The 24,254-nt window shown below is 35.8% G+C and overlaps 3 protein-coding genes across 3 annotated transcripts; 2 read left to right on the top strand and 1 right to left on the bottom strand.

The window, feature by feature from the left end:
• The first annotated feature begins 8,697 nt into the window (after positions 1–8,697).
• Positions 8,698–11,430, top strand: LOC110793621 (protein TIC 20-I, chloroplastic). Its single transcript, XM_021998521.2, has 3 exons — positions 8,698–8,893; positions 9,753–9,932; positions 10,469–11,430. The coding sequence occupies exons 2-3, from the start codon at positions 9,773–9,775 to the stop codon at positions 11,107–11,109; spliced, it is 801 nt and encodes a 266-aa protein (XP_021854213.1). The 5' UTR covers positions 8,698–8,893; positions 9,753–9,772; the 3' UTR covers positions 11,110–11,430.
• Positions 11,431–12,949: 1,519 nt separating this feature from the next.
• Positions 12,950–20,568, top strand: LOC110793631 (T-complex protein 1 subunit epsilon). Its single transcript, XM_021998529.2, has 9 exons — positions 12,950–13,257; positions 14,827–15,145; positions 16,210–16,558; positions 17,028–17,160; positions 17,255–17,307; positions 18,381–18,483; positions 18,726–18,892; positions 18,972–19,085; positions 20,200–20,568. Exons 1-9 carry the CDS (start codon positions 13,059–13,061, stop codon positions 20,368–20,370), a joined length of 1,608 nt encoding a protein of 535 aa, XP_021854221.2. The 5' UTR covers positions 12,950–13,058; the 3' UTR covers positions 20,371–20,568.
• A 612-nt stretch (positions 20,569–21,180) lies between these two features.
• LOC110793638 (probable pectate lyase 5) lies at positions 21,181–23,465 on the bottom strand. The gene is made up of 4 exons (XM_021998533.2): positions 23,304–23,465; positions 22,143–22,886; positions 21,902–22,040; positions 21,181–21,642 (listed from the first exon to the last, which is right to left on the bottom strand). The coding sequence occupies exons 1-4, from the start codon at positions 23,408–23,410 to the stop codon at positions 21,421–21,423; spliced, it is 1,212 nt and encodes a 403-aa protein (XP_021854225.1). The 5' UTR covers positions 23,411–23,465; the 3' UTR covers positions 21,181–21,420.
• Between the last annotated feature and the right edge of the window lie 789 nt (positions 23,466–24,254).

Raw genomic sequence — 24,254 nt, forward strand, 5'->3', positions numbered from 1 at the left:
ATTAATGCGCAGAGGAGAACGGCGAGGATTGTTCTGTCATTTTATCAACTCACGAAGGTAAACCCTTGCATTTTTCTTCTTTTACGCCGTTAATTTTCATTTTCCTCTATTATTATTCCCAAAACCCTAATAGTTGCTTCGTGTCGGCAGTGGTTTCTTAGAAATCTGATGGTGGTTTTGGATATCCTGGAATTTCGCTCCATTTCGACACTCTGTTATCTCCCCCATTAATTCATAGGGAGAGAAAGTGAAAGAGAGAGAAAGCTCCAAAGAAGAGATCATGAGATCGAGTCCACTTCTCGGCAACCTAATTCGTTTTCCCTCATTATCTCCGTCGAATTATCAAGGCAATTATTTCTTTCAATCTCTCAGTTTTTTTGATTAATATTTCAATTGCTTTAAAATTTCGTCTGTCAATTGTTGTTATGGATCTGGATTTATCTTATTTTCAATTAATTATATATATAGGCTCATGTTGGAGATTTCATTATACAAGGAAAATCAAGTTTTTTTGAGTCCGCTTTTTGAGCAACCTCCCAACTTTTTATTTCTTCGTGTTTTTTTTCTCCTTCGAATTCGTTCGTCTTCAACTGATATTTGTGGTTTCTCGATTCAATTGAAGAAATTGTCGCGAATAACTACGAGCAAAACGAGCTAACATTTTTGACGTTTGATGCGATTTTGTTGTTGTTTGTTTTTCCAGTGCCCGATCGAACTTTAGAGTGTACCAGTGATGATGACGTCAATGATGATGAGTAAGCCTTCTCTCTCCTCATTCTATTCTGTGGATGATTGATGTTGTGCAAAATTTGAGATATATTCGTAAGAACCAGCATTGTTGACATGTTTGAGATATATGGTGGAGAAGCTCGCAGATCAAACTGCACAAAACTTCTTGATTTTCCTCTTTTAGTTTATCGTAATTTTGATTTGCTCATTCACGCATTAAAAGCGGCGTCTTCTATAATGTACTTGCTTTGTTGAATTACTTACTTGATGCATGAGTGTGACTGTTATGATTTTCCCTTTTGTTTTGAATTTGAATTTTATTTGATAAAGGGTTTTATTTGAGTTTTAAAATTGGAGTTTTAATCGTATGATATTGATGAACATTGTTGAATTTTCAGTTTGCGGCATTGTTTTTGTCGAAATTTTGAACTTTTTAGTTTGATGAAGCGGTTTCGAAGATGGCAGAGGATCTTCATCCTCTTTCTTCTCACTTTCTGTATTTGCTCCTCTGGTTTTAGTCTCCATTAGACTCAAAACTCTTACTTTTGAAGGTAATTTATGTGTTCTATGATCTTAATTGCTCAATATTGTTGATAATTTTATGTTTCTGATTGAATGTTTGTTTATAGGGGAAAAAAAATTCGTCGAAGATTTACCGAGTATTGTAAGTGTCTCCTTTTTCTCTCTCCAATTAATTGAAATTTCCATTTTTGTTGAGAAATTGATGATTTGTTCCTTTTGTTTTTGTCATAGATGCAGTGATTATAATTGCGGTGAGGAGAACGAGAATGAGTTAGAATGTAATTCTGCAATCGTAGTAGTGTTTTTGAGGAATGAAAATGATTATGGTTGTGTGGTTGGCTGCTTAGGAAGTGCTTAGTTTGTTATAGATGCAGCAATAAAAGTCAGATGTAATACTACTAAGTGCAGTTGGACAGGTATTTAAGTGCACTTAATTATATTGTTTAATTTTGTTATTACTGTTATTTAGATTTAACTTGAGCATGCATCAGAAACTGATTTGATTTGAGCCTGCATCAGACACTGATTTGAGTTGAGCTTGATTTAGTAATAGAGATTTTGAATTTTTGAATTTTTTTACTAAAATAGGAAGCAAGAGAGGGTGTGAAAGAGCATAGACCAAAAGCTTATAGAGATCAGAATCAGGGTGGGCATTCGACGATGCAGGGTTCGAGGACTGAGTGACGGCAAGGTGGAGTCTGGATCAGAAAGAAGGGTCGGGTTAGTATTATTGACTGTATTTTGCCGTTCAATTTCCCAATTTCAAATTTTAATGGATGATTAATAGTTGTGAATATATGTGGTTAAGTAAATAATAATAACTCAATTGGTTTAATTTATTTATATGAATGATTGAATATAGACAGAATAAGGGTTTACTACTTCACATTAGAATTCTTATATAATTAGAGATGTTTCTACACTATAATCCATCTTATTTAGATCACAAAACGAATCTGAATTAGCAGATCATACAGTCTCTACTAGCCAAGTAGAAGCAAAACAAAAAGCTAACATATTTTACCCCTAAAATGTAACCGAATCTAAACGAGCAATAAAGGCTTGGTGCTTTCAAATATAATGCTGATCAAACTTCGTTGTACATGAATAAAACCCACCACGCTTGGTACAATAAACGGTGCAACAGCAAACAAAGACAAAAAAATCTCAATGTTAACAGGAACACCACCAAATCTTATCATGTCACATGTGTTGTGAAGGAAGCATGTCAAAAAAACAATGTATTCAACTTTTCTTTTCATGTTTATATTCTCTTTCTTTTCTTCTTCATCCAAAGCTGATTGGGTTTCTTTAAGCAATGGGGATATAATGGTACACAAGCAACTACTTTTGATGGAAATAACAGCTAGGCTAAGCAACTACTTTTGATGGAAATATCAGCTAGGCATTGTTTCATGACAAGATATAGGGTTTAATTGTTATATCAAGAACCGTACTTCATACATGCAGTTTCTGAAATTAAGTCCTGAAAGACTAGAACTGCAAGGCCAAGGGTATGAATTCTGAACTTCATGAATAAGACAATGGTCCTTGAATAACGTATGGAGATATAATTTTAACCTAAAAAACATTATGGAGATATAACTTTAACCACAAAATCATATGGAGATATAACAACATGCATTTGAAAACTAAGATGAAACCAAAGGCTAACCTATTGCAGCAGCTCTCTGTCAAGGTCTGGAAACTGGGCAGAGCGATATAGGACCTACACCTTCTATAGATTGATCATAAAATGTTTTAGGTTTAATCTTGGACAATGAAAGATTGGTCAAACTCACAGTTATGAACCTTAAGTACAAAGGTTTTGTTTCAATTAGGATAATCAGGTCTAATTTTGCAAATTTCGATGTTCTACCTAAACAGGTAGAGCTACCTTGAAATCTCCTGTCAAATGCAGCCCAAGAATTCCGTTGGGAAGCTAAAGAAAAATTTGGAAGCTTAATTTAACAAAAGGAAACTTGCAACCAGGAAAAATAGCTCCCTTAACAGAATACCAGTTTGGTTAGGGGTTTAAATGAAGATCTAAAGGAAACTTGCATATGTTATTTTTCCATATTTCTTAATTTGTTGGATTTTTATGATGGAAATTGTGAATTTTTTAGGTTTGATTTTTTGGTGGTTGATTGTAAATGATTGAATATAGGTATGTGGCACAAGGATTTTTTTTTCCAACCTCATCATCTGATTGATGCATTGGAGACTGTAATTAGCGAAGATAAAGGGAAGCAAGTTCGTAGTGATGGCCCTTTTAGCGAAGTTCTTAGGTCTGCCCAGATGATTTTTCCTCTTTTTTGCCTCATTTTTTTGTACTCTGTTTTGATGGTTGATGTAATAAGCTTCCTGATCAATAATTGTATCATTTGGTATTGTACAAAGTTTTAAGAAGATCTACTTTGTGTAGTATGAGTATGTTATATTATGCAGGTGGAACCAATGAGTTCTCAATTTTTGGAGTGAAATTAATTTAATTGAGTTTTTATATAATCCAATTTTGAGTAGTAGTAATACAATTTTGAGTTTTTATATAATCCCGCACACATCGCGTGCATATAAGACTAGTATACAATGTTCTAAGATAGAATACACCCGTTAACCTCGCCGGAAAAAATGCCCACCTCAAAACCATCAAACTGCCTCCCCTTCAATTATTTCCGGTTAAGCAATGGAACTTATGGCGGAGCCATGAATTTTACGTTGTAGGGGCGAGAATGTTAAGTAAAAATGATTATTTTTAAAGGTATTTTTTTTATTGAAGGAAAAGTGGAAATTTAAATATGTTTCAGTTTAGTTTTTACCAAATATGAAAAGTACATAACATATTTTTCATCTAATTAGCTAAGCACTTAAATTTAAAACCTTTTCACACAATGAGAAGGAGTCGATGGTGCAGGAGTTGAAAGAAAAAACAAGAACTCAAAAATAGTTTTGAAAAGATCAAACCCTGCACCCACATGCACCCACACCCACACCCACACTCAACCCTATAGAATATAAAAGTTAGAGAAAACTGAGTAAAAGTTAAAGAAAATTGAGTAAGAGTTATGTTGGTGCACAATAAATTTATTTTACATATTGTGCATGCGAGACCTTTTGATAAGTAAAAGACTGCAACCACTAGAGCAAGAATACTTCTCTGCTAATGAATGAAACTAATTAGTTAAGCAATATGACCAATGAGTTTAGCAATAAAACCTCTTTTTTTTTTTTTTGAAATAAAGCCAATTAGTTAAGCTATTAAAGCGGTTTTTTCGGTTAAATGATCTTACACAAAAGTTGTCGATATTTAGGCCTTGTTCTGTTCGACTTATTTCAGACAAAATAAGTTCAAATAATATAAGTTTAGCAAAAATAAGTTCAGATAATATAAGTTTAGCAAAAGTAAGTTTTTTTCAGACATTTTTACACACAAATAAGTTTATTTCGGACAAAATAATTTTTTTTTTCAGATAAAAATAAGTTAATATAAGTTCAGATAATATAAGTTCAGTCAAAATAATTCCAATAGAACGGATATACGTCGGCCTAAAATAAGATTTTGTGTTAAAAGATACTCCCTTAGTCCCAGAATAGTTGTTACACTTTCTTTTTTGTCCGTCCCAGATTAGTTGTTACACTTTCTTTTTTCGTCTGTCCCAGATTAGTTGTTACACTTCTAAATTAGGAATGACCCCATACTATATTGTCTCTCTCTCACTATTAAATGTTTTTTTTTGTCCTCACACCCTATCTCATCAATTAAAAAAAATACTCACTAACTCATATCACATCTACTTTTTCAATAAAATAACAATTTATAACCAAACAACCACTTATCACCTAAAATTTTGTGCAAAGGTAAGTGTAACGACTATTCTGGGATGGAGGGAGTAATATTTACTATTTTACTTTCATTTTTTAACCTATTGACCTAACTTTTTAACCCAGGGATCTAACATTTCAAAATACACTAGTTAAACTGGACCAGAGAAAGAAATGAGGTCCTAAACGGAGAAAAAAAAAGATATACGTCCCTAACGGTGAAAATTCCAAAAGGTTTAACCCCATATATTAGCTTAACATAATTGATATGAAAATAGACATGGTTATGATGCATTTCCCATAAGTTGCTAATCGATAACAAACACAAACTAATATTATCAATGATTTATATCATAATCTACAAATGATCACTCATAGTCTCATACCATTACTTTATTAGCATTATTTACTTTAAATAACAACAATCACAAATTCACGAGGGGTCAAGTATTAGGTACGGACACACGGTGTAATATGATAGGCAAAAGTTAAATTTAGTAAAATCTATTTTTAGTAATAGGATTGTTTATGGTTCTATGGTTAAATTACTTCCAACGATTTTTATCCATTTACATTTACAAATAAGTAAATAACCAATTTAATTTGAGGTATTCCTACAATTTCGCAACTCCCATACACGTACCTTGAAAAATTAACCACTTATTTTTAACTATATCAATCCCCCTCAAACTTGTTACAAATTGCATCATCTTTGAATCCTCCTAGCATCATCCATTCCTCAACAAATTTTTCAACAAAAAAAAATGGCTAGGAAAGTTGCTGCATTAGTCTTTCTTGTTCTGTTAGGGCTAGCCTTCGGCGAGGCGGCGGCGACAGCAGCGGCGGTCACTCCCAAAACTGCGGTGGCCCCAAGCCCTAGTGAAGAAATTGGCACCGAAGGAGAAGATGCTGGTGGTGCTACCACCACTAAAGGTGGTGGTGGTGGTGGATTCGCCGAGGCTGGCCCCGTCGGTGGACCCGTTTCTCCAGGGGTGTTTAGTGACACCCCGACCGACCCCACTGACGCCACAACACCTCCCAAGAAGAATGGTGCATCATCCACTACTCTTGAGATGTCTACCATTGCCGGAATCACAATAGTTGGTTTTTCATTGTTTTATTTTTGAGTTGGCCTAATGTAATTGATTTTGTAACATTGTGAAAGTGCATGGTGAGAAATGTATTACTTTTGATCTTGCAAGGCTATGCAATAAATTAACCTCTTTGTGTTGGTTCCTCAAATAAATTACAAGTATATTGTTGTTAAATAAAGCTCAAAATGTGTTTGAAAATACGTATACAAATATATTTATTTCAAGCATGACAAACAGGGGTGTTAATTTTCGAGTCCTTAAATGTAAGGTTAGTTTTTCCTTTTAAAACAACTTTCGCAAATACTATGTATAAAAAAGTAATAAATGAACCAATTGTTTGTTGGTTCAGTGGTGATTAAGGCTGAACTTGGTAGGGAGGACTCCATGTTCGATCCTCCACAACAATAATTTAGAGGGGACAGAAACCTATCCGCCCAAAACTCAATCGTGCCGAATCCAGATTAGTCCCAAGGGTAAACTGGGTGCTAACACCAAAAAAAAAAAAAAAAAAAACCAAAGGTAGAATAAAGTTTCGTTCTAGCACGACTTGTGTACAATTTCAATTTTGACATTATTATACAAGCATATTTGTATATATTGTATGCGATAAAACAAATTAATATTTCTTACAAAAGATGTTTTGACATGTTCAATATAACTTCAGCAAGCAAGGCTTGGCCTAGTGGTAAAGGTTTGGCTTCATAATCTCAAGGTTATGGGATCAAACTCCACTAGGGTTTAAGGGCTATTTGGAGGTGAGGATTTTCCCTATTATCCCCTCACTTCCAATGAGTTTGACATGCAAAGCCGGCTGAAAATGCCTGTGCGAGGTACCAGTGAAGTAATGTCCTTTATCTTACCTTTACCTTTAAAAAAAGAAAAATGTTCAACATAACCTTACTAAAACTTGATATAAATTAAAATCCAAGACAAAAACCACTTGTTATTCTCAACACCATAAGACTTTAAACTTTCTTTAAGCTCTGTCAAAATAAAATAAAATTTAAACAACTAAATGATATCCGATCATTATACGAGTAAGAGACCCTTCACTCAAGGGTTATTCCTAAGTGATTACTGTCAAGAATAGAAAGTAATTGCAAATTATTACAAGTTTTTATAGACATACTATTATACTAGTGTTAACTAAGTGATCAACATTCGCAAACTTATCCGCTGCTTTATTTGTCTCTCTCTATATACAAGTAATAATCATGACAAAGTTATTTTTATGCATGATTAAAGTACTTCTAAAAAACGCTAAAATATTTGGTTAGACCGCTTGATAAAATACACAAATTCTTATTTACAATGGGTGTACAATAAATATTGTACACCGAAGTAAAAGTTGACTTAAAATGCTTTAAAGTTACATTTATATATGTAAAAGTTATCTATTTTTTAATGATAAATTTTTCATTTGAATAAAAAATTATTTCTTCAAAATCACTAATAATGTATAAATTAATCATTTACAGGGCCGTCCCTGACTTTTTGGTGGCCCTTGGGCGAAATAAAAATTTGAGGCCTGTACTTTTAAAGGTACAGGGATAAAAAAGTTGTTCGTAGATATAATGTACTTTTTATATTGAAAAATGATGTAAATCATTCGTATTCGCTTTTTAAAACTTAATACTACTTTCTATATCTAACTAAACTACCAAAAAAAATTTACACTATTATAAAATAGGAAGGGATACTTAAATTTAAAAATGAAACAACAATGATGTAGTAGTGGACCATCTAAGAGCTTTAGCAAGGAGGTTGAAATAAATAAAAACTCAATTTTTTTCTTCTAAATTCCAAATTAAAACAAAAAAATAAGGATTATAAGGATTTTACATGGCTTTGTTTTTGGTGATCATATTGATTTAAATCGGGTAATATAATATAATTGCAGTAGTTAGCAATGAGAAATAACAAAAACGGAAAAAAAAAATCACGAGGTGAAAGAAGTATGAAACAAACAAATTAGAGAAAAAAATAATTGCTATATTGCTGGAAGTCGACGTTTAAGGCTAAGGCCTCTAATATATTTTGTCGTTCTTGCGCAAAAAAGAAAGTAAGAAACAAACAAATTAGAGAAAAAACTGTTAATATTGCCCACTTCGTGGGAATCGAACCTGCGTTACAGGTTGATGTGCGTACCAAATCACTGGAACAAACCACTGGGCTACATTGTTCTTCATGTACAATTGTGCAGGGTATGTTTTTTATTTTATAACTTAATTGGCTAAAGTGATATTTGGGCTTTTTCCATGGGGCCTAGGGCGACGGCCCCTTATGCCCTGCCCTAGGACCGGCCCTGATCATTTAACACTTTAAAATGTTTATCTATCAACTTTTTAATTTTATAATATAAAAGTTACAGAAAAATAGGTTAAAATTACGAAAAACTGCATAAAAGTTATCTTGGTGTACAATAAATTTATTGTACACCTTGTGCGCGCAAGACCTTTTGGATAAAATATGCTCTATCATCTTATGTACTCTAATTGTCGAACAAGGCCTTTACCTTTCTCTAATTTATAAAAGATCCCCAATTTAGCTAATCTTTATACGGCTAGGGGTTATCTCTCTCCGTCAGTCCAGTGAGTCCTATCCCCAATCACACCAGAATCACCATGTATGTTGTTGTGTTCGTCGCAAAACCCTAACTTCCATTCTTCCTCTTTCTCTTCTATCACACCAGAATCAACCACCATTTCTGCACTCTTCTCGTACTGGTAAGCTCTCTCTTTCTCTCCCCTCTTTCGTTGTCTCTCTATAAATGCTCTAATTATTCTGGAGAATTTCAATTTTTCGTTGTCAATTAGGGTTTTCATTGTAGTGTATGAATTAGCAAAGCTTTATACCTGTAATCTGTTGGAATGATGCTATTATTTTGTGGAAAATATGACGACATTTATCTAGTCTGCAAATTTGTGGAATATAGTTTCATGGCCATCCCTGAATAATTAGTTTTCTTTTGATTATTGTTGTATAGTATTATTTGATGTAATTCAATCAGCAATGCTGGAAATTTTCATTTGTGTTCAAGTTAATATAAGTGGGTAGTTTGATTTGGGCTCAAAATTTCGCCCTTTGGTAGTTTAAGCAAGCATATTATTGTTTACATTGGTCTAAAATTTTGTGAAAATATTGGATTTTTTTTGCATCCGGGAGATAAAGCATTGATGGGTAGATAGATAGTTTCTGTCAGCAGTAGAAACATCTCTATATGATTTGCTCAGTGTAATTTCTAGAACTTTTATGTTGCCTTTTAACTTGAAGCTTTGTTTGTATGGTGGGACTTGATAAATTGTCAGATGGTATGATGAAATGCCTTTGATTTTCCCTAAATTCATGATGTATTGTGATTATTTGGCATTACTACTGAAGTTTTACAAAATTTGGAATCCTTGTTAACAGAAATTCATCCTGAATTTGTAGCCTTCATTTATGGAACTGCGGTGTTCCCATCAGCCATTTGCCATTCATACTATAATCTCATTTTTGTCATACTGATATTTTTTCATCCCAGTCTTCCCTAGATGTATGCCTTCTTGATCGATGTTTGAAAATTTCTGTTTCGGGTGTTTTAAGCTCTTGATACAGGTCAGAGGATGATCATAAATGGATGCGGTATGATTTCCAAAACATATAACCCTATTTCTTGTCATGCTTCCTGGCCAAGGCCTGCTTCTTTGCCTGCAAAGGCTGCATTAACCAATGTCACAGCTTTGTTTCGACCAAGTGAGGGGCTGAAGTTGCGTTATCCCACAGGTAAACAATTTTATCCTGTTTTTCAACTTTGTTTGACATTAACGGCCCGTTTGGTAGTTGGTAATAAATGGTGGGAATGACAATAAATCTAAGTGTTATTTGGCAAGAAAAGAACATCGTAATGTCCATGGTAATGAAATTTTGTCTCAAACTTGGTGTTTTTCTTCTTAAATTTGCATTCCCACCTAATACCACTCCCCAAATGGTAATGAATGGTAATGGAAAATTATAAAGAAAAAACGATAATTTTGAGTAAATTAGCATTACCATGGGAATGAATATTGATTTTCTTTACAAATTTACATACAAATTCATTCCCATTGACACCATTTAGGTCGGCTACCAAACAGGCCGTAAGGTCTTTGGTGATGCTTTGACAAGTAAAAAGACTCGATAATCTTATCTCATTTGTTGGGTTCAGTTAATGCCTGGAAATGCCGGGTTAAATAACTTGATAGGTTCTCATATGGAGCTAGCTAATCATACTCACTGCTTGGTCATTTGTTATTTCTGACTGTAACATCAACAAATGGCAGGGTTTTTGTTGTCCTCTCATCTTTCATCTTCATCAACTCCTCTCTTGGGTGGAGAACATGGTGGGTTGTCACACACCATTCCCGTTCTACCTAAAAGGAGAGCACACAGCATAGTACCTCGAGCAGCAAAGGATGTTCCTTATACTTTCCGGTTTCCTCCAATGATGAAGAAGCCTCAATTTTGGTGGAGAACCCTAGCCTGCCTTCCTTATCTGATGCCTTTGCACGAGACCTGGATGTATGCAGAAACAGCTTATCATCTTCATCCCTTTCTCGAGGATCTCGAGTTTCTGACATACCCTTTCCTTAGATCGATTGGGAGACTACCACCTTGGTTTTTCATGGCGTACTTCTTCGTTGCTTACCTAGGGGTCGTGAGGAGAAAGGAGTGGCCCCATTTCTTCAGGTTTCACGTTGTGATGGGAATGTTGCTCGAGATTTCTTTGCAGGTTATTGGTACTATCAGTCGTTGGATGCCTAAGGCCGTGTACTGGGGCAAGTTTGGGATGCACTTTTGGACAGCTGTTGCATTCGGTTTCCTGTTCACCGTTCTGGAGTGTATTAGATGTGCTCTTGCTGGGATGTACGCTGATGTTCCTTTCGTGTGTGATGCTGCATACATCCAAATTCCGTATGATTAAGTTCTGTACTTTTCAGGTGATGTGTTTGCGAATGTGGAACATACTTGAGAAGCTTGTTTGGAGAGAAAACTTCATCAAAGATGTAAACACCAATCTGTTTTAAGGTGTTTTCTGTAACTTCCTGTTCCTGCACTGTCAGATTAGATTTGTAGAATGCAGAAAGGTGGTATTGTTCTACCCAGAAACAGTGCTTAATGTAGGTTAAGTTGTTGAGAGTCGCCTGAACTTTGTGCATAATTCACTGTTGGGTTTTATGTATTGTGTCTAGTGACTATATTTGTGAATTTGAGCATTTAGTGCAAATGAACTTGTGTTTAATCACTGTCTGGTATCTAAAGATGGATGTAGGCCAGGCGAGGTCTGACCCAACCCGATAAAGCCCGGCCTGACACAGACACGAAAAATCCCGGTCCGACAAGGGCACGAAAAAAGCACGGCCCGACACGAGCATAAATTTGTGGGCCAGGCCTAAGCCGTATTTTTTTAAAAAAAGCGCGAGAAGACACGCTAAATTTAGTAAAATTGGGATCAGGCACGACAGACAGGTCTTGCCTGACACAAAAACCATGGCCTTGGTCCCTATTTTGAACTTTTCGGTCCGGCCCGACATGACACAATGTGACTTGGCGTGGGCCCGTCCCAAACCCGACCCAACCCAACCCAACCCATGTCATCTTTACTGGTATCTGACGTTGAATCTTCTAGGGTTCGTACTAAATCCGTGAATTTAAGCACTTTATGGATCCTCCATGCTCCTTTGTTCTGTGTACGGAGTACAAGCTTATACTCTGTATGATAGTTCAACAATCATGACACTGATAGGGATTTCTTTGCATTTCGTGGTTTGAACAAAGACGATTTTGGGCGATTTGAGATGAGCGATGAAACAAAGCCCTTAAATTTCAGATATAACATAATTGGTTTCCTAAATATAAACAAAAATATTACTCACATTAGTTCGATTTCTTTGCAACAAGTTCATATGACTTTAGTAGTATAACAATATCATTTTAACTTTATTGTAAACAATTACAATCTCCAATAAACAAAATTGGTACGAAATACCATAATGGTAGATAGAAAATTTCCTTACTAGTAATTTTCTTTGTAGTAAATTACCCTATATTATAATCACCCATGAACAGGAGTAGTGATCGGAGTATCTCCGATTCTTCAACGTAGATTGACAATTTGACATGCTTCTAGTGAAGAAACTCATATTTATTTGACTTCAACCCCGCTTTCATTGAAAATTATTGGGTACATCCGGGTGCACCGTTCACCCAATGGTATTTTTTATGCTCATTGGTTATTCTTATCATATTTTTTTTCCTCTTTGTATGTAAGGAGAAAATGGGAGGTGCACCGTGCACCCGGGTGCATGTAATATGCTCTACGCTTTCATTGTTTGCAATGATAATTTATATTGATTTCTTATAATAAGTTCAGTTAAGTTCAGTTAAATTCAAAAAAGTTCAGTTAAATTCAGATAAGTTCAGATAAAATAAGTTTTTCACATATTTTCACGCACAAATAATTTCATTTCAGATAAAATAAGTTCAGCTAAATGCAGAGAAAGTAAGGCGAATAGAACGGAGCCTAATTATTGGGTAACAATATACTATATAGTACTCCGGTTTTATACAAGTAGTTGTATTTTCCGCTTCAAAAATATCCAAAAAGAAATGAAAAATAAATTGATTTGGGTAAAATGGGTATTGGCCTATTGGGTGATTAGGTCCAAGAAAGGGAAAAAACGGGTCGGACGATCCATAAAAAACCCGACCAAAGTCCATCCCTACTGCAGTACATCCCGCTGCTTTAAGTAGACTTCGGTTGGCACCTTCACTCTTTTTCAGTCTCGCTCCCATTCTCGGAGCTTCTTCTCATTTTCTCTCTCCTCAAATTCATCTTCTTCCTTCGTCTGATCCCATCACCAGTTCACAGCAATGGCGTTGGCGTTCGACGAGTTCGGACGGCCCTTCATAATTCTAAGGGAGCAAGAAAACAAGACTCGTTTGAGAGGTTTAGAGGCTCAGAAATCCAACATTTCCGCCGGTAAAGCCGTCGCTCGCATCCTCCGTTCTTCGCTTGGTCCTAAAGGCATGGACAAGATGCTCCAGTCCCCCGACGGCGACATTACTATCAGTTACTATTTCTCTCTCCTCTTCTGTTTTCTGCATTTCATTGCTCTAAAATTAGGGTTTTAGTTCAATTTTTTTGGTTGGATTTGGATTCAGATGTATGTTTTAGGGTTTTAGGTTTGGGCATTTTAAGATTCATTGCATACGGAGTAGAAGTTAATTAGGGTATAGTGTCGTCAACCCGAGATCGAATTAAATCACTCATTTTCTGTTCTTCGGAAAATTTTAAAAATACCACTTTGAAGTTTGAATTGATCGACCAAAACAAAAAAATTAAAGAAAAGTTAGTGTTGGGTTTAGGTCATAAACCTTAAAAATGGGCCGGATGATCCATAATACACTGTTAATCCCTACTGGGGTTGTGTTAAGTAACTGATCTCTGCTCTATCTCTCCTACCCCATTCTCGGAGCTTCTCTCTCCCAATTCTTCAAATTTGCTACTTTTGTTTCTGATCTATTTCGAAAAATAATAAAATGGCGTTCGCGGCGATTGATGAATTTGGGAGGCAGTTCATTATAATGAAGGAGCAGGAATCGAAGTGTCATTTGAGCGGATTAGAGGCTGGGAAAGCTAATGTGTCTGCTGGAAAATCTGTTGCTCGTATCCTTCGTTCTTCACTCGGCCCTAAGGGCATGGACAAGATGCTCCAATCTCCTGATGGGGAAATCACGATCAGTTACTTCTCTCTCTATTTGTGTTCTTCTCGTAGTAGATATTATGTACAATTACTGTTTTCAAATTAGGGTTTTTTGGTTACTTTGTGATCTGATATTCACTCTTTGTTCGAATTTGAATCAGATGTGAGTACTAGGGATTTGGTTTGGGAATTTTCACTTAGCTTAATGTGTAGGATTCTTATTGATTACTCCATAGTATTATGCAACCCTTGAATTGGCAGTTTCCGTCTGGTGATATTTAAAAAGGGATTGATTAGGGCTTAGTAATATTATGTGATTTAGTTCAAGTGGAAAAGATCTTAACTTTAGGAAATCAGAAGTAATGTCTGTATGAGATTGGCTAGGTTTTATATATCCTCTAAGTCCAGGTTTTAGTTGATGGAGTTACAGAGCAATTGAACTTTGTCTCCCTCTTATAGGAACATTTGTTCTATTATGATCAATGCCGAAGGAACCATTTGGAGAAATATCTAGCATGTTTTTTTTGCTTGAGGAGGGTTAGTAGGTTGCTGTGGGGTAGGGCGGGTGGGGTGTGTGTGTGTGTTAAGTTATGATACAGTGACCTCGACCGTCATCTGATTCTAGCCTAATTGAACATAATGTCTCAAGATGGACATCTATTTTCAATTTTCCTTTCAATGGAGGGCCAGCTTCTAGTCTTTAAGGGATTCTAATTTGCCTATTATGGCAGGTATAGTGATGTGTAGATGCTACGTGTATTATTATTGTTACCATCACAGTAGAAGTTAATCTCAAAGCCACAATTAATAGTACTATAGTAGTAATTGTTAATTCATTGTAGTAGGCATGTTTTGAAGTTCTATGGTATGTCAAATACAGTTTGTTTGTTTTTCAATGTATGATTCTTACAGTGAGATTCTGTCCTTGTTTTCAGCAAATGATGGTGCTACTATCTTGGAGCAGATGGATGTTGACAACCCAATTGCAAAGTTGATGGTTGAGTTGTCTTGTAGTCAGGATTATGAAATTGGTGATGGCACTACTGGAGTAGTTGTCATGGCTGGTTCCCTTTTAGAACAGGCTGAAAATCTCTTAGATCGTGGCATTCATCCTATTAGAATAGCAGAAGGATATGAAGTGGCTTCTCGGATTGCTGTTGAACATTTGGAAAAAATCGCACATAAATTTGAATTTGGAAAATCAAATGTTGAGCCGTTGATCCAGACATGCATGACTACTTTGTCCTCGAAAATGTATGCTCATCTATCTTTCTCATGAATTGTTGTTTTGTAATGTGGCTTATGGCTGCTAAGTGCTAACCACTATTCTATTTGATTTTTATTTACTGAGATTATTTGAGTCTTGATAAAACAAGGGAGCCTTTGTTCTTCTTAGCATGCTGTCGCAGGAGATGGATACTGAGATGAATGAAGTGGAGGGAAGGGATAGGGGTCAGAATACCCTGAAATTAAAATTATAATTACCCTTGTTTCTATCGTCTGAATTTACTAATGTAAAATTTGAGCTTTCTCATTTACTCTTCATTACAACTTTATAAGAACTCCAATGAAAATAGTTTGGGATGGTTGAGATGTAAAAGTTTTATTAGTAAAAGATATGAAGTTTTGGCGTAATTACTTTGAACTGGCCTCTAATAAACTGGGGCCTTGATTTAGGGACATCAGGAATATTACTTCTTTTTGTGGCAGTATTGCTCATGTCCAATCCACTATGTCTTGTTCAGTCCAAACTATTGTTTTGTATCCTCAACATTACGTTTACCTTTTAGCTGATGCCAAATCAACATGATTAGGTCATTAGACTAAATTGTCAGCTACACTTTGATTTGTTGTTTGTTTTTCTCTTGATATATGGTTTGAGGATTTTTAGTTACTATTAATAACTTTTGATGGTTCTTTCTAATTTGTTTATCATGTTGGATTTGTGACAATTCCACACCCAGACAGAGCTTTTCTCTGAGAGTTGATCACCAGTAGTGATTTAAACGGACATTTTCCCTTAAAGACGAATATTATTGTAAAATGTTGCAGCTTTCCTATGGGATAAGTTCTATATTGCACTTTTGTCAATCTGGTGTAATGAATAATCTAGTATAAGAATAGCACGTGGATATTAGAGGGCATGTCCTTGGCTTTAGTCGGTGGGAGTTGGTCACTGCTCATTCATCTGGCAAGAGAATGGGTTTTTCCTCATATGTTGGCTATCTTGCTCACTACAACTCCATGAATTATGTATATGGTTGTGGTTTTTTCCCCCCTAATGAACATGGAACTTAAAAAGCCTCTTTTTTTTTCAGTGTAAATCGCTGTAAGCGCAGTTTGGCTGAGATTGCGGTTAATGCCGTTATGGCCGTTGCAGACTTGGAGCGGAGGGATGTTAATCTTGATCTAATTAAAGTGGAGGGTAAAGTGGGAGGTAAACTTGAAGATACTGAACTCATCTATGGTATTGTGGTGGACAAGGACATGAGCCATCCCCAAATGCCGAAGCAAATTCAAGATGCTAATATAGCAATTTTAACTTGCCCATTTGAGCCACCTAAGCCAAAAACCAAGCATAAGGTTGACATTGACACTGTGGAGAAGTTTGAGACATTACGTAAACAAGAGCAGCAGTACTTTGATAAAATGGTTCAACAGTGCAAGGTGGGTTAGTATATTTGTATGGTAAATGTGCTTGTTATTAATTATTTTATATGATGGCACTTAAGTTGTTCTGGTTAATTTCACATTACCCTAAACTATTTCCAATATTCCATGTGCTAACCCATTTTCGGTTAGGGATGTGCAAGGAAGCCAAAGCTTGTATGCATGGTTGTAAATCCTTTGGGGTCATAATGCTAGTTTGCTGGAAAAAATTGATGTAGCAAACTCCCCCTTTTGGATTAAAATGCTTCGTTGGTTTGTTTAACTAAATTTTTATCCTGGTGGAATCATTTGGCTCTATGTTTTGGGAATTTTTTTCCTCTGATTGGATTGTGAGTTATCGGCTTTTCCATGCCTTTTTCTGTTTGATGGCGGAGATGCCTAGAGTCTAGAGGGAGTGGCTGTTTTTTTTTCTAGGCTATGCCTTTTGTGATGAATATCTCTCATGTGTTGGGTTTGTGAGTTACAGGATGTCGGTGCAACCTTGGTTATCTGTCAATGGGGATTCGATGATGAAGCAAATCATTTGTTAATGCATAGGAATCTGCCTGCTGTCAGATGGGTTGGTGGTGTTGAGCTGGAACTTATTGCAATTGCCACAGGTGTGCAACGATACCTTTAGTTGTAGAATATTTAATTTTAACCTTTATTTACTTGTATGGGTTTTACTTACTTGGTTATTCTGTGTATTTTTAGGTGGAAGAATTGTCCCAAGGTTTCAAGAACTGACCCCTGAAAAGCTGGGACGGGTATGAATCCCTCTTTTGCTAAAGCATGTTAAATAGTAGTTTCATTTAAGCTTTATGATTTCTGTTCGTAGACCATATCTTTGGTTTTCTTGGCCTTTGATGTCATAACAATTGTCAAAGTGACTTGTGTCATATTGTACTCTGTTAATCTCCTTTGTTGGACCCGAACACGCAACTCCTTCAAGCATGCTGGTCTTTCTGTTTGGATTAGTTATTAGTATGTAGTTTGTCATTATAATAAATTTCTGTTTTTGTTTAAGGGTTTCAGAGTTTGTAACAACAGCCGCCAAGGCATAAGTTTTAGGCAATACCTTATGGAAGGGCTATTAAGACTTTTTTGGTCGCTACTCACCATAGCAGGGGCCTGGATGCCCTTTCTTATAATTGCTTTGTTTTGATTAAATGCGACTAATCCATGAAGAGGATAAATACATGATAATAATTTGATTATGTATAGAGGTCTACTTGCTATACTTTAACCATGTATTTGTGCCTTCTGATCTGCTTCTGTTAAGTTCATTGCTATTAGTACCATGGACATGATGCTTGATCTTAAGGGATGCCTATGGGTCAAATCCATAGTAATGTTTGGATACTCTTACAGTCTTACTCTCTTAATGGTCCTTGTCTATTTGGTTTCTATTGTTCTCCATTTACGCCCTAAATTCATGTTTTTTTTCCCGGAAGAACACGTTACTTTGAACGAGTTAATAACTAGCAGTGTGCAATACCTGGTCTCTTTTTATTTTATATTTCTTGACATTGACCTGTCTCTTTTTAGTTTAATTTGTACTATTTTTCTTACATTTAATGTTCTGTTGCTTAAAAGTTTATAGTTTTTCAACGCTAAAAACGTGTACCCTGATGTCTTGACTTGATAGTTTATGTAGTTCAGTAGTTCCCCAATTAATGTGATTTCAATTGTTCACTCCACATGTTGCATTTACATACTTATTTGTAGACTAATGTTTGGTGGCAGTCAGTATTTGATAAAATGCATGCTAACGTTTTGTAGTGAAGTTCTTCATATGGCTTTTATTTTTCTTGTCCTGACGTTAATCTTGATATTTTAGGCTGGGTTGGTTCGTGAGAAAGCTTTTGGTACAACAAAAGACCGAATGCTGTACATTGAACATTGTGCCAATTCTAAGGCAGTAACCATATTCATCCGTGGTGGTAGGTTCATTTCTCTGTTTTTCATCGCAGTCAGTTCACATTTCATACATTTATCATCATGCGAAGTCGTATTTCGCCCAAGTTAAATTGTTACTATGATCATTTTAATCTCATTTTCCTGATCTGGCTGGTGTAAGTGCATGTTCAGCTACACCACTTCACTGAGGTTTTGACCTGTTCAATTGATGATTAGCTACTAATGATATGTGTGATAAATGCTTGTTCAATCATCCTTGACGCAGGTAACAAAATGATGATTGAAGAGACAAAGAGAAGCATCCACGATGCACTTTGTGTTGCAAGAAACCTTATCCGCAACAATTCTATTGTGTATGGTGGTGGATCTGCTGAAATTGCTTGCTCTCTTGCTGTAGAGGCAGGTGCTGACCGATTCCCAGGAGTTGAACAGGTATTTTAATTTGAATAGTAGTTTTTCTTAGAATTATTAATGTTACATTTATGTTTAACTCCCGTCTTGAATTCTGCAGTATGCCATCAGGGCCTTTGCTGAATCTCTAGATGCAGTTCCCATGGCACTTGCGGAAAACAGTGGTCTTCAGCCTATTGAAACACTGTCTGCAGTAAAACATCAGCAAGTCAAGGTCAGTTGGTTTTGTGGTGCTTCATATACCTATCATATTAGTTGATTGTGGATCATGCCATTTTTTTAAGAATTGCTTGACTCTTGTTTGCCTGTGTTGCTGCTGTTGTTTACAATAACGCCAATTTATTTACAAAAATCGATGCCAAAATATATCTGAGAAAAACCCTGTTTCATCATTTAAGGTTCCTGCTGTTTAACCTTCATTTTCTTGATCCACCAACCTTATGTAGTTATGTGCGAAGGTTGTATTATTTTAACATATTGCACATCACATGGGAAGTGGATATTTTTCCTATTTGTCAATGTGTTATAATCATTTTTATTAATGACACGTCTCATTTTTGTGTTGAAAATTCCTTCTCCCTTCTAATATAATGTATGCTTTGCATAATTGCATGCGTGATACTTTTCTCCCTTGATTGTACGAAATGCATGTTGTTAGTAGGAAAGTGCTATGATGCATATCCTTATATGAGGGCACTCTCATAGTCTCATGGCCTTTTAAAGTAGTAGGGGCCTTAATCACTCCAACTCTCTACGTTGCCATACAAGTATGGAAATATAGCAGGGTTCTCTTCTGGCATGTTTCCTAGTGGCCATACACCTGCTGTAGCCTGTGAATTTATAAATTAGATCTTTTTTCCCCACAGGGTTTGAATTATAGCCTATAGGGAAAGGGTGCGGGTCCAAATTCCATGGTAGAACTTTATTAATTCTTTTTGACGGAGTTCGTCCCTTCAAACCCCTTATATGATGGGATATAAGGGTGTATACACGCCACAATATATTTGCTTTATCACTTAAGAGCCCGTTCGGTATCATTTTTTGTTTCCGGTTTTCTGTTTTTACATAACTAAAAACCGAAGTATGAAAATCACAAAAAATAGTTTTCCAGTTTTTTGTTGTCAGTTATAGATATGACTATTTTTTGGTTCTTGATTCAAATCATGACTTTGAAAACCAAAAAATGATAGTGATACTGAACGAGCCTACTTTTGGGTTTACATTGAATTTATGTTCAAATGTGGAGAATATTGGAAGATTGCTTCATTTTTACCGATAAACAGGAAAACCTAACCGAGTCCTTTTGCCATGCCTTTTGATTTAAACAGGACAACAATACTACCTATGGCATAGATTGCAATGACGTTGGCACAACGGACATGCGTGAGCAGAATGTATTCGAGACCTTGATTGGGAAGCAGCAACAGATTTTGCTAGCCACCCAGGTTGTGAAGATGATTTTGAAGATAGACGATGTCATAACTCCTTCAGAATTTTGATAGTATGTAATCTAGGTTATGTTGTGTGAGTTCAGTCAGTTGTTCGCATTTGTGGTTGGAAACAGAATATTTCTCATGTTGATTCGAAACTCTGTTACCCCTAAATTTTGTATGGTGAATCATTTGTAGTGTTTTCTACTGAGGTTTCGCAGTTTGACTGCGTTTTTGGTTTAATATAGATGTTTGTTTTTCGTGTTACTCAATTTTGTTAGATTTAGTTACAAACTCGTAAAACCTAATTTCTCTAACATATAGTTTCATTATACAAGTTTATAATGCAGTTCATGTCAAGATTGTGAAAATTAGATCTTGGAATGCTGACATTTTTGCGTAAACGCGGGATCGGATAAAGTTGTCAGAGTCTGATTTCATAATAAAGGCAGCTACTTTGCTATATTTTACGAGCAGACAAGATCTAAGGCATCAAAGTTCATACGAATTTATGTGTGGTTGAAAATTGAAATATTGTCTTCAAAATTCAACTGATTTATCTTGTGATTATTATTTATGATGACATTACTGTGGCTTTACTGCATTCCATGTGAGAATCTGACCCCATTATTGCATCCCACTACTTTGAATGTCTTGTATTCATCATGTAAACTTTTACCGGAATTTATATCGCTTCCTTTTGTTCCCGTTCATATTATCTGACCACTTAATAGTTTTACTTTTTTTGAGCTTTTCAGGAACAAGCTTTTTCTCGATGATTCACATCTGTTAAGGGTAAAGTCGTAAACATTCATGTTGAACGAATCTCAAGCCGAGGAAATGGATGAGAATAGTACACAAACTAACAAATTTCGAACATTTGCTCTTTTGGAAATTAAGAAAATTTGCACTCTTTAGTTATAATCATGAATGGACATTTAACAACACATCTGCTCTTGCTCCTAAGATTTCTATAGAACTTAGAAGCAGGCTGAAGTTGTGTTAATTAGTATAATAAATCTAAACTCGAAAACACGGTAATATCAATAATTTTCACCCTTTTCCCTCTTAGGTAAATACAATTTTGGGAGCTTAGTTGAATAGTAAGTAAGACTTGATCTAACAATGAGAGCCTTTCTTGCAGTTAAGTGCACCAGCTGACATGGTGATAGAGCTTACGAAAGACGAAGGTTTCGCGCTTAAACTGTACGCTCTGGCGTAGCTCGATGAAGCCCCTGCTCCCGACGCCGTGAAGAAGGCTCCGTTCAACATTAGATCACCTTGTGATCTCCAATTCCATTTCTTCCATACACTTTGAGGCCATTCCTCTCTTTTTGTCACCTACAATCATATTTAACCAACATTTTCTTGTTTAGTCCCACTTCAAGGGCAAAATGGTAATTTTATTTACCGTCTTAAATGTAATCTTTTAAAATGTTTATTTTTAGTTTTAAATGCGGTCACATATGAACGTACGATGTACGTACGTTCTCATTAGAAGTCATGACAGTTTGTCTATCCAATAAGTCAAAATTACAGTAAATAAGTTGAAACAAACAGACCCTGACAAAGTACTCGTAACAGAAAAGAAGAAGTTTACCTCCTTGTTATCAGGGTCATTAGGAGCAAGAAATCTGTTGCCTTGGCAATTTATTGTAGGTGCTGCACTTCCTCCAATTGCATACATTTCCCAATGAGTATAGTCATTATTCACCACATGAAAATATCCATGTCTACACCTGGCCCACATCCCACCAAAAAGTCAGCAACCAGTTATCACGTTGATAGTGTAATTTAAACTAGTAATATAATGTACTAACGCGACAACTTAATTAATTTACCTTGGCATTCTCTGGACTAAACCTTCACCAAAATGGTTGAAAGCAATAGTAACTTGCATATTCTTATCTCTAGTGAGTGAATCACTATGACCTAACAACATAACCTTGTTATGATGGGTCATATAATTGTTAGAAATGGTTATAGCGGTCGACCCATGGATCGCGTCAATTAGACCATCGGTGCAACTCGAGAGTGAACAATGGTCAACCCAAATATGACTCCCGCCGAAGATCGAGATCCCATCACCGTCCGATATCGTCCGCCACCCGTAGTGTGACGGGGAGTCACGTACCATAGCGTTACCCCCACGTTTACAATCATGTATGTTCAAACCATGTATTATAACGTTTGTTACGTATTGTATGGTTATGCATGGCCCACCCGCAATGTGGACGTTAGCCCCTCTACCGTCAATTGTCTTAAAAGAGTTAACCATCAACTCTTCCTTGAGTTTGATCACCATGTCCCGGTCAAATATGATCCACAATGGTTTGTCTTGGATCACACCCCACCTTAGGGTTCCCGGTCTCGGGTTCAACGGGTCGTCTCTCTTGTCCGTGACCACGTACATTTTTCCGTTTTTACCCCCGATTGCACCCTTGCCGAACCCAATGGAGCAATCGGCTAGTCGTTGGCGGTTTTGGGCCCACTTGTGGTCGCACCGCCAACAGTCGTCGATCGGGTTTCCGGTCCCACATGAGAGGTACCCCAAATTCCTCCTTGTAGTGGCATTAATGATTTTCCTACAATTATTGTAGGAAAAAGAAAAAAAAAACACAAAGGGTTAGATGCATAGATTTAAAAAAACACAAAGGATTACTCCACATAGTGTATACACTAAACACATGTACATTATGGATTTAGATGTGACATTTTATATTGCAAATTTGCAATTGAACTAGAGTATTATTAAATAAAAGTATGAAAGTTACACTTTTAAAGAAAATTACATTTCCTAGAAAGTTTCACATGTTTAGAGTTTTTAAAAGTATTAAACTTTCTATTTATGAACCACATAACTAACTTCATAACTTTCAAAAGTTTCAACCAATATTTTTCATATGAACCAAACAACCACGAAATATGAAGTATGACACTATCGATCAGTAATATTATATTGTACGCGAATAATTATAAACCCCAGAAGGGTAAGAACATACTCTTGTACTTCAAGTGCTATTAGCTCGGGATCTTGGACATGGGAGGCGTTGATGAAAGTAGGAACAAAGAGAGAGAAGACTAAGAGTAAGGAGAGATTAAATGCCATTTCTCCAATTATTTGCAATACCAAAAAAATGAATGAGGGAATTTGTGGGAAGACTAGTGAAGAGTAGGAAAGATTTATAAAGAGTTGTATGGGAATTTGTGAAAAAAGAGAAGAAATCCGATTGGACATATGTTGGGGCCCCATGTTACTTTTTCTAGTTGCTAGAGTAATAAATTTAGGTAAGTTTTGTGGGACCTATTAACTTGAATTAAAGACATCCCAATTTGGTTAGATTATGCTTAGTTTGCTAATTGAACTTAATACAAGGTAAAAAAAACAATTAAGGGTTGTATGATTATGAAATTAAGATTTAGATGCAATTAATACTAATAATGCCAAAGTCCTTTTTCTTTGGATAGTTATCTATTTTCTTGTTAGAAGTAAGACTATTTATTAGTAATTGCAGTTGTTAAAGATGTGTGTGTTATACTCCCTTCGTATTTATTTAAGGGATACACATGATAATTAAATGAAATAAAGTAATAACACAAGTGGGGTTGTGTAGATATTTTAATAGGTAAAACAAGTGGTGACCATGTCATTTTAGGGAGTGGAGGTGGGATGTAGTTATGAAATTATTTGTTTAATAGGGTGGTGGGACATAGTATATATTAGATAGATTATTTAATCAGATGGTGGAGTTGATAAGTTACTAAAAATGGCAAGTGTATCTCTTAAATAAATACGACCGAAAAAGACAAGTGTATCCCTTAAATAAATACGGAGGGAGTACTGATTATTTTATATCAATGTATTTTGAAATAGGTGCTCACTTATTTGATTGTTCAATGTTTCAAAATAAATTAACTATAGATTAGTGGCCTTTCATTATACTAGCTCCTCC

This window comes from Spinacia oleracea, chromosome 1, assembly GCF_020520425.1.
Source record: "Spinacia oleracea cultivar Varoflay chromosome 1, BTI_SOV_V1, whole genome shotgun sequence".
Taxonomy (NCBI): domain Eukaryota; kingdom Viridiplantae; phylum Streptophyta; class Magnoliopsida; order Caryophyllales; family Amaranthaceae; genus Spinacia; species Spinacia oleracea.

Bases quoted from the DNA above. Each gene is read 5' to 3' on its own strand.
- LOC110793621 (XM_021998521.2), top strand. From the start codon at position 9,773: ATGATCATAAATGGATGCGGTATGATTTCCAAAACATATAACCCTATT. The intron at 9,933-10,468 runs GTAAACAATTTT...AACAAATGGCAG, and splicing joins GAAGTTGCGTTATCCCACAG to GGTTTTTGTTGTCCTCTCAT.
- LOC110793631 (XM_021998529.2), top strand. From the start codon at position 13,059: ATGGCGTTGGCGTTCGACGAGTTCGGACGGCCCTTCATAATTCTAAGG. The intron at 17,308-18,380 runs GTATGAATCCCT...TTGATATTTTAG, and splicing joins CCCCTGAAAAGCTGGGACGG to GCTGGGTTGGTTCGTGAGAA. The intron at 18,484-18,725 runs GTAGGTTCATTT...TCCTTGACGCAG, and splicing joins AACCATATTCATCCGTGGTG to GTAACAAAATGATGATTGAA.
- LOC110793638 (XM_021998533.2), bottom strand. From the start codon at position 23,410: ATGGCATTTAATCTCTCCTTACTCTTAGTCTTCTCTCTCTTTGTTCCT. The intron at 22,887-23,303 runs GTATGTTCTTAC...CAATAATTGTAG, and splicing joins ATAGCACTTGAAGTACAAGA to GAAAATCATTAATGCCACTA. The intron at 22,041-22,142 runs GTAAATTAATTA...GATGTGGGCCAG, and splicing joins TTAGTCCAGAGAATGCCAAG to GTGTAGACATGGATATTTTC.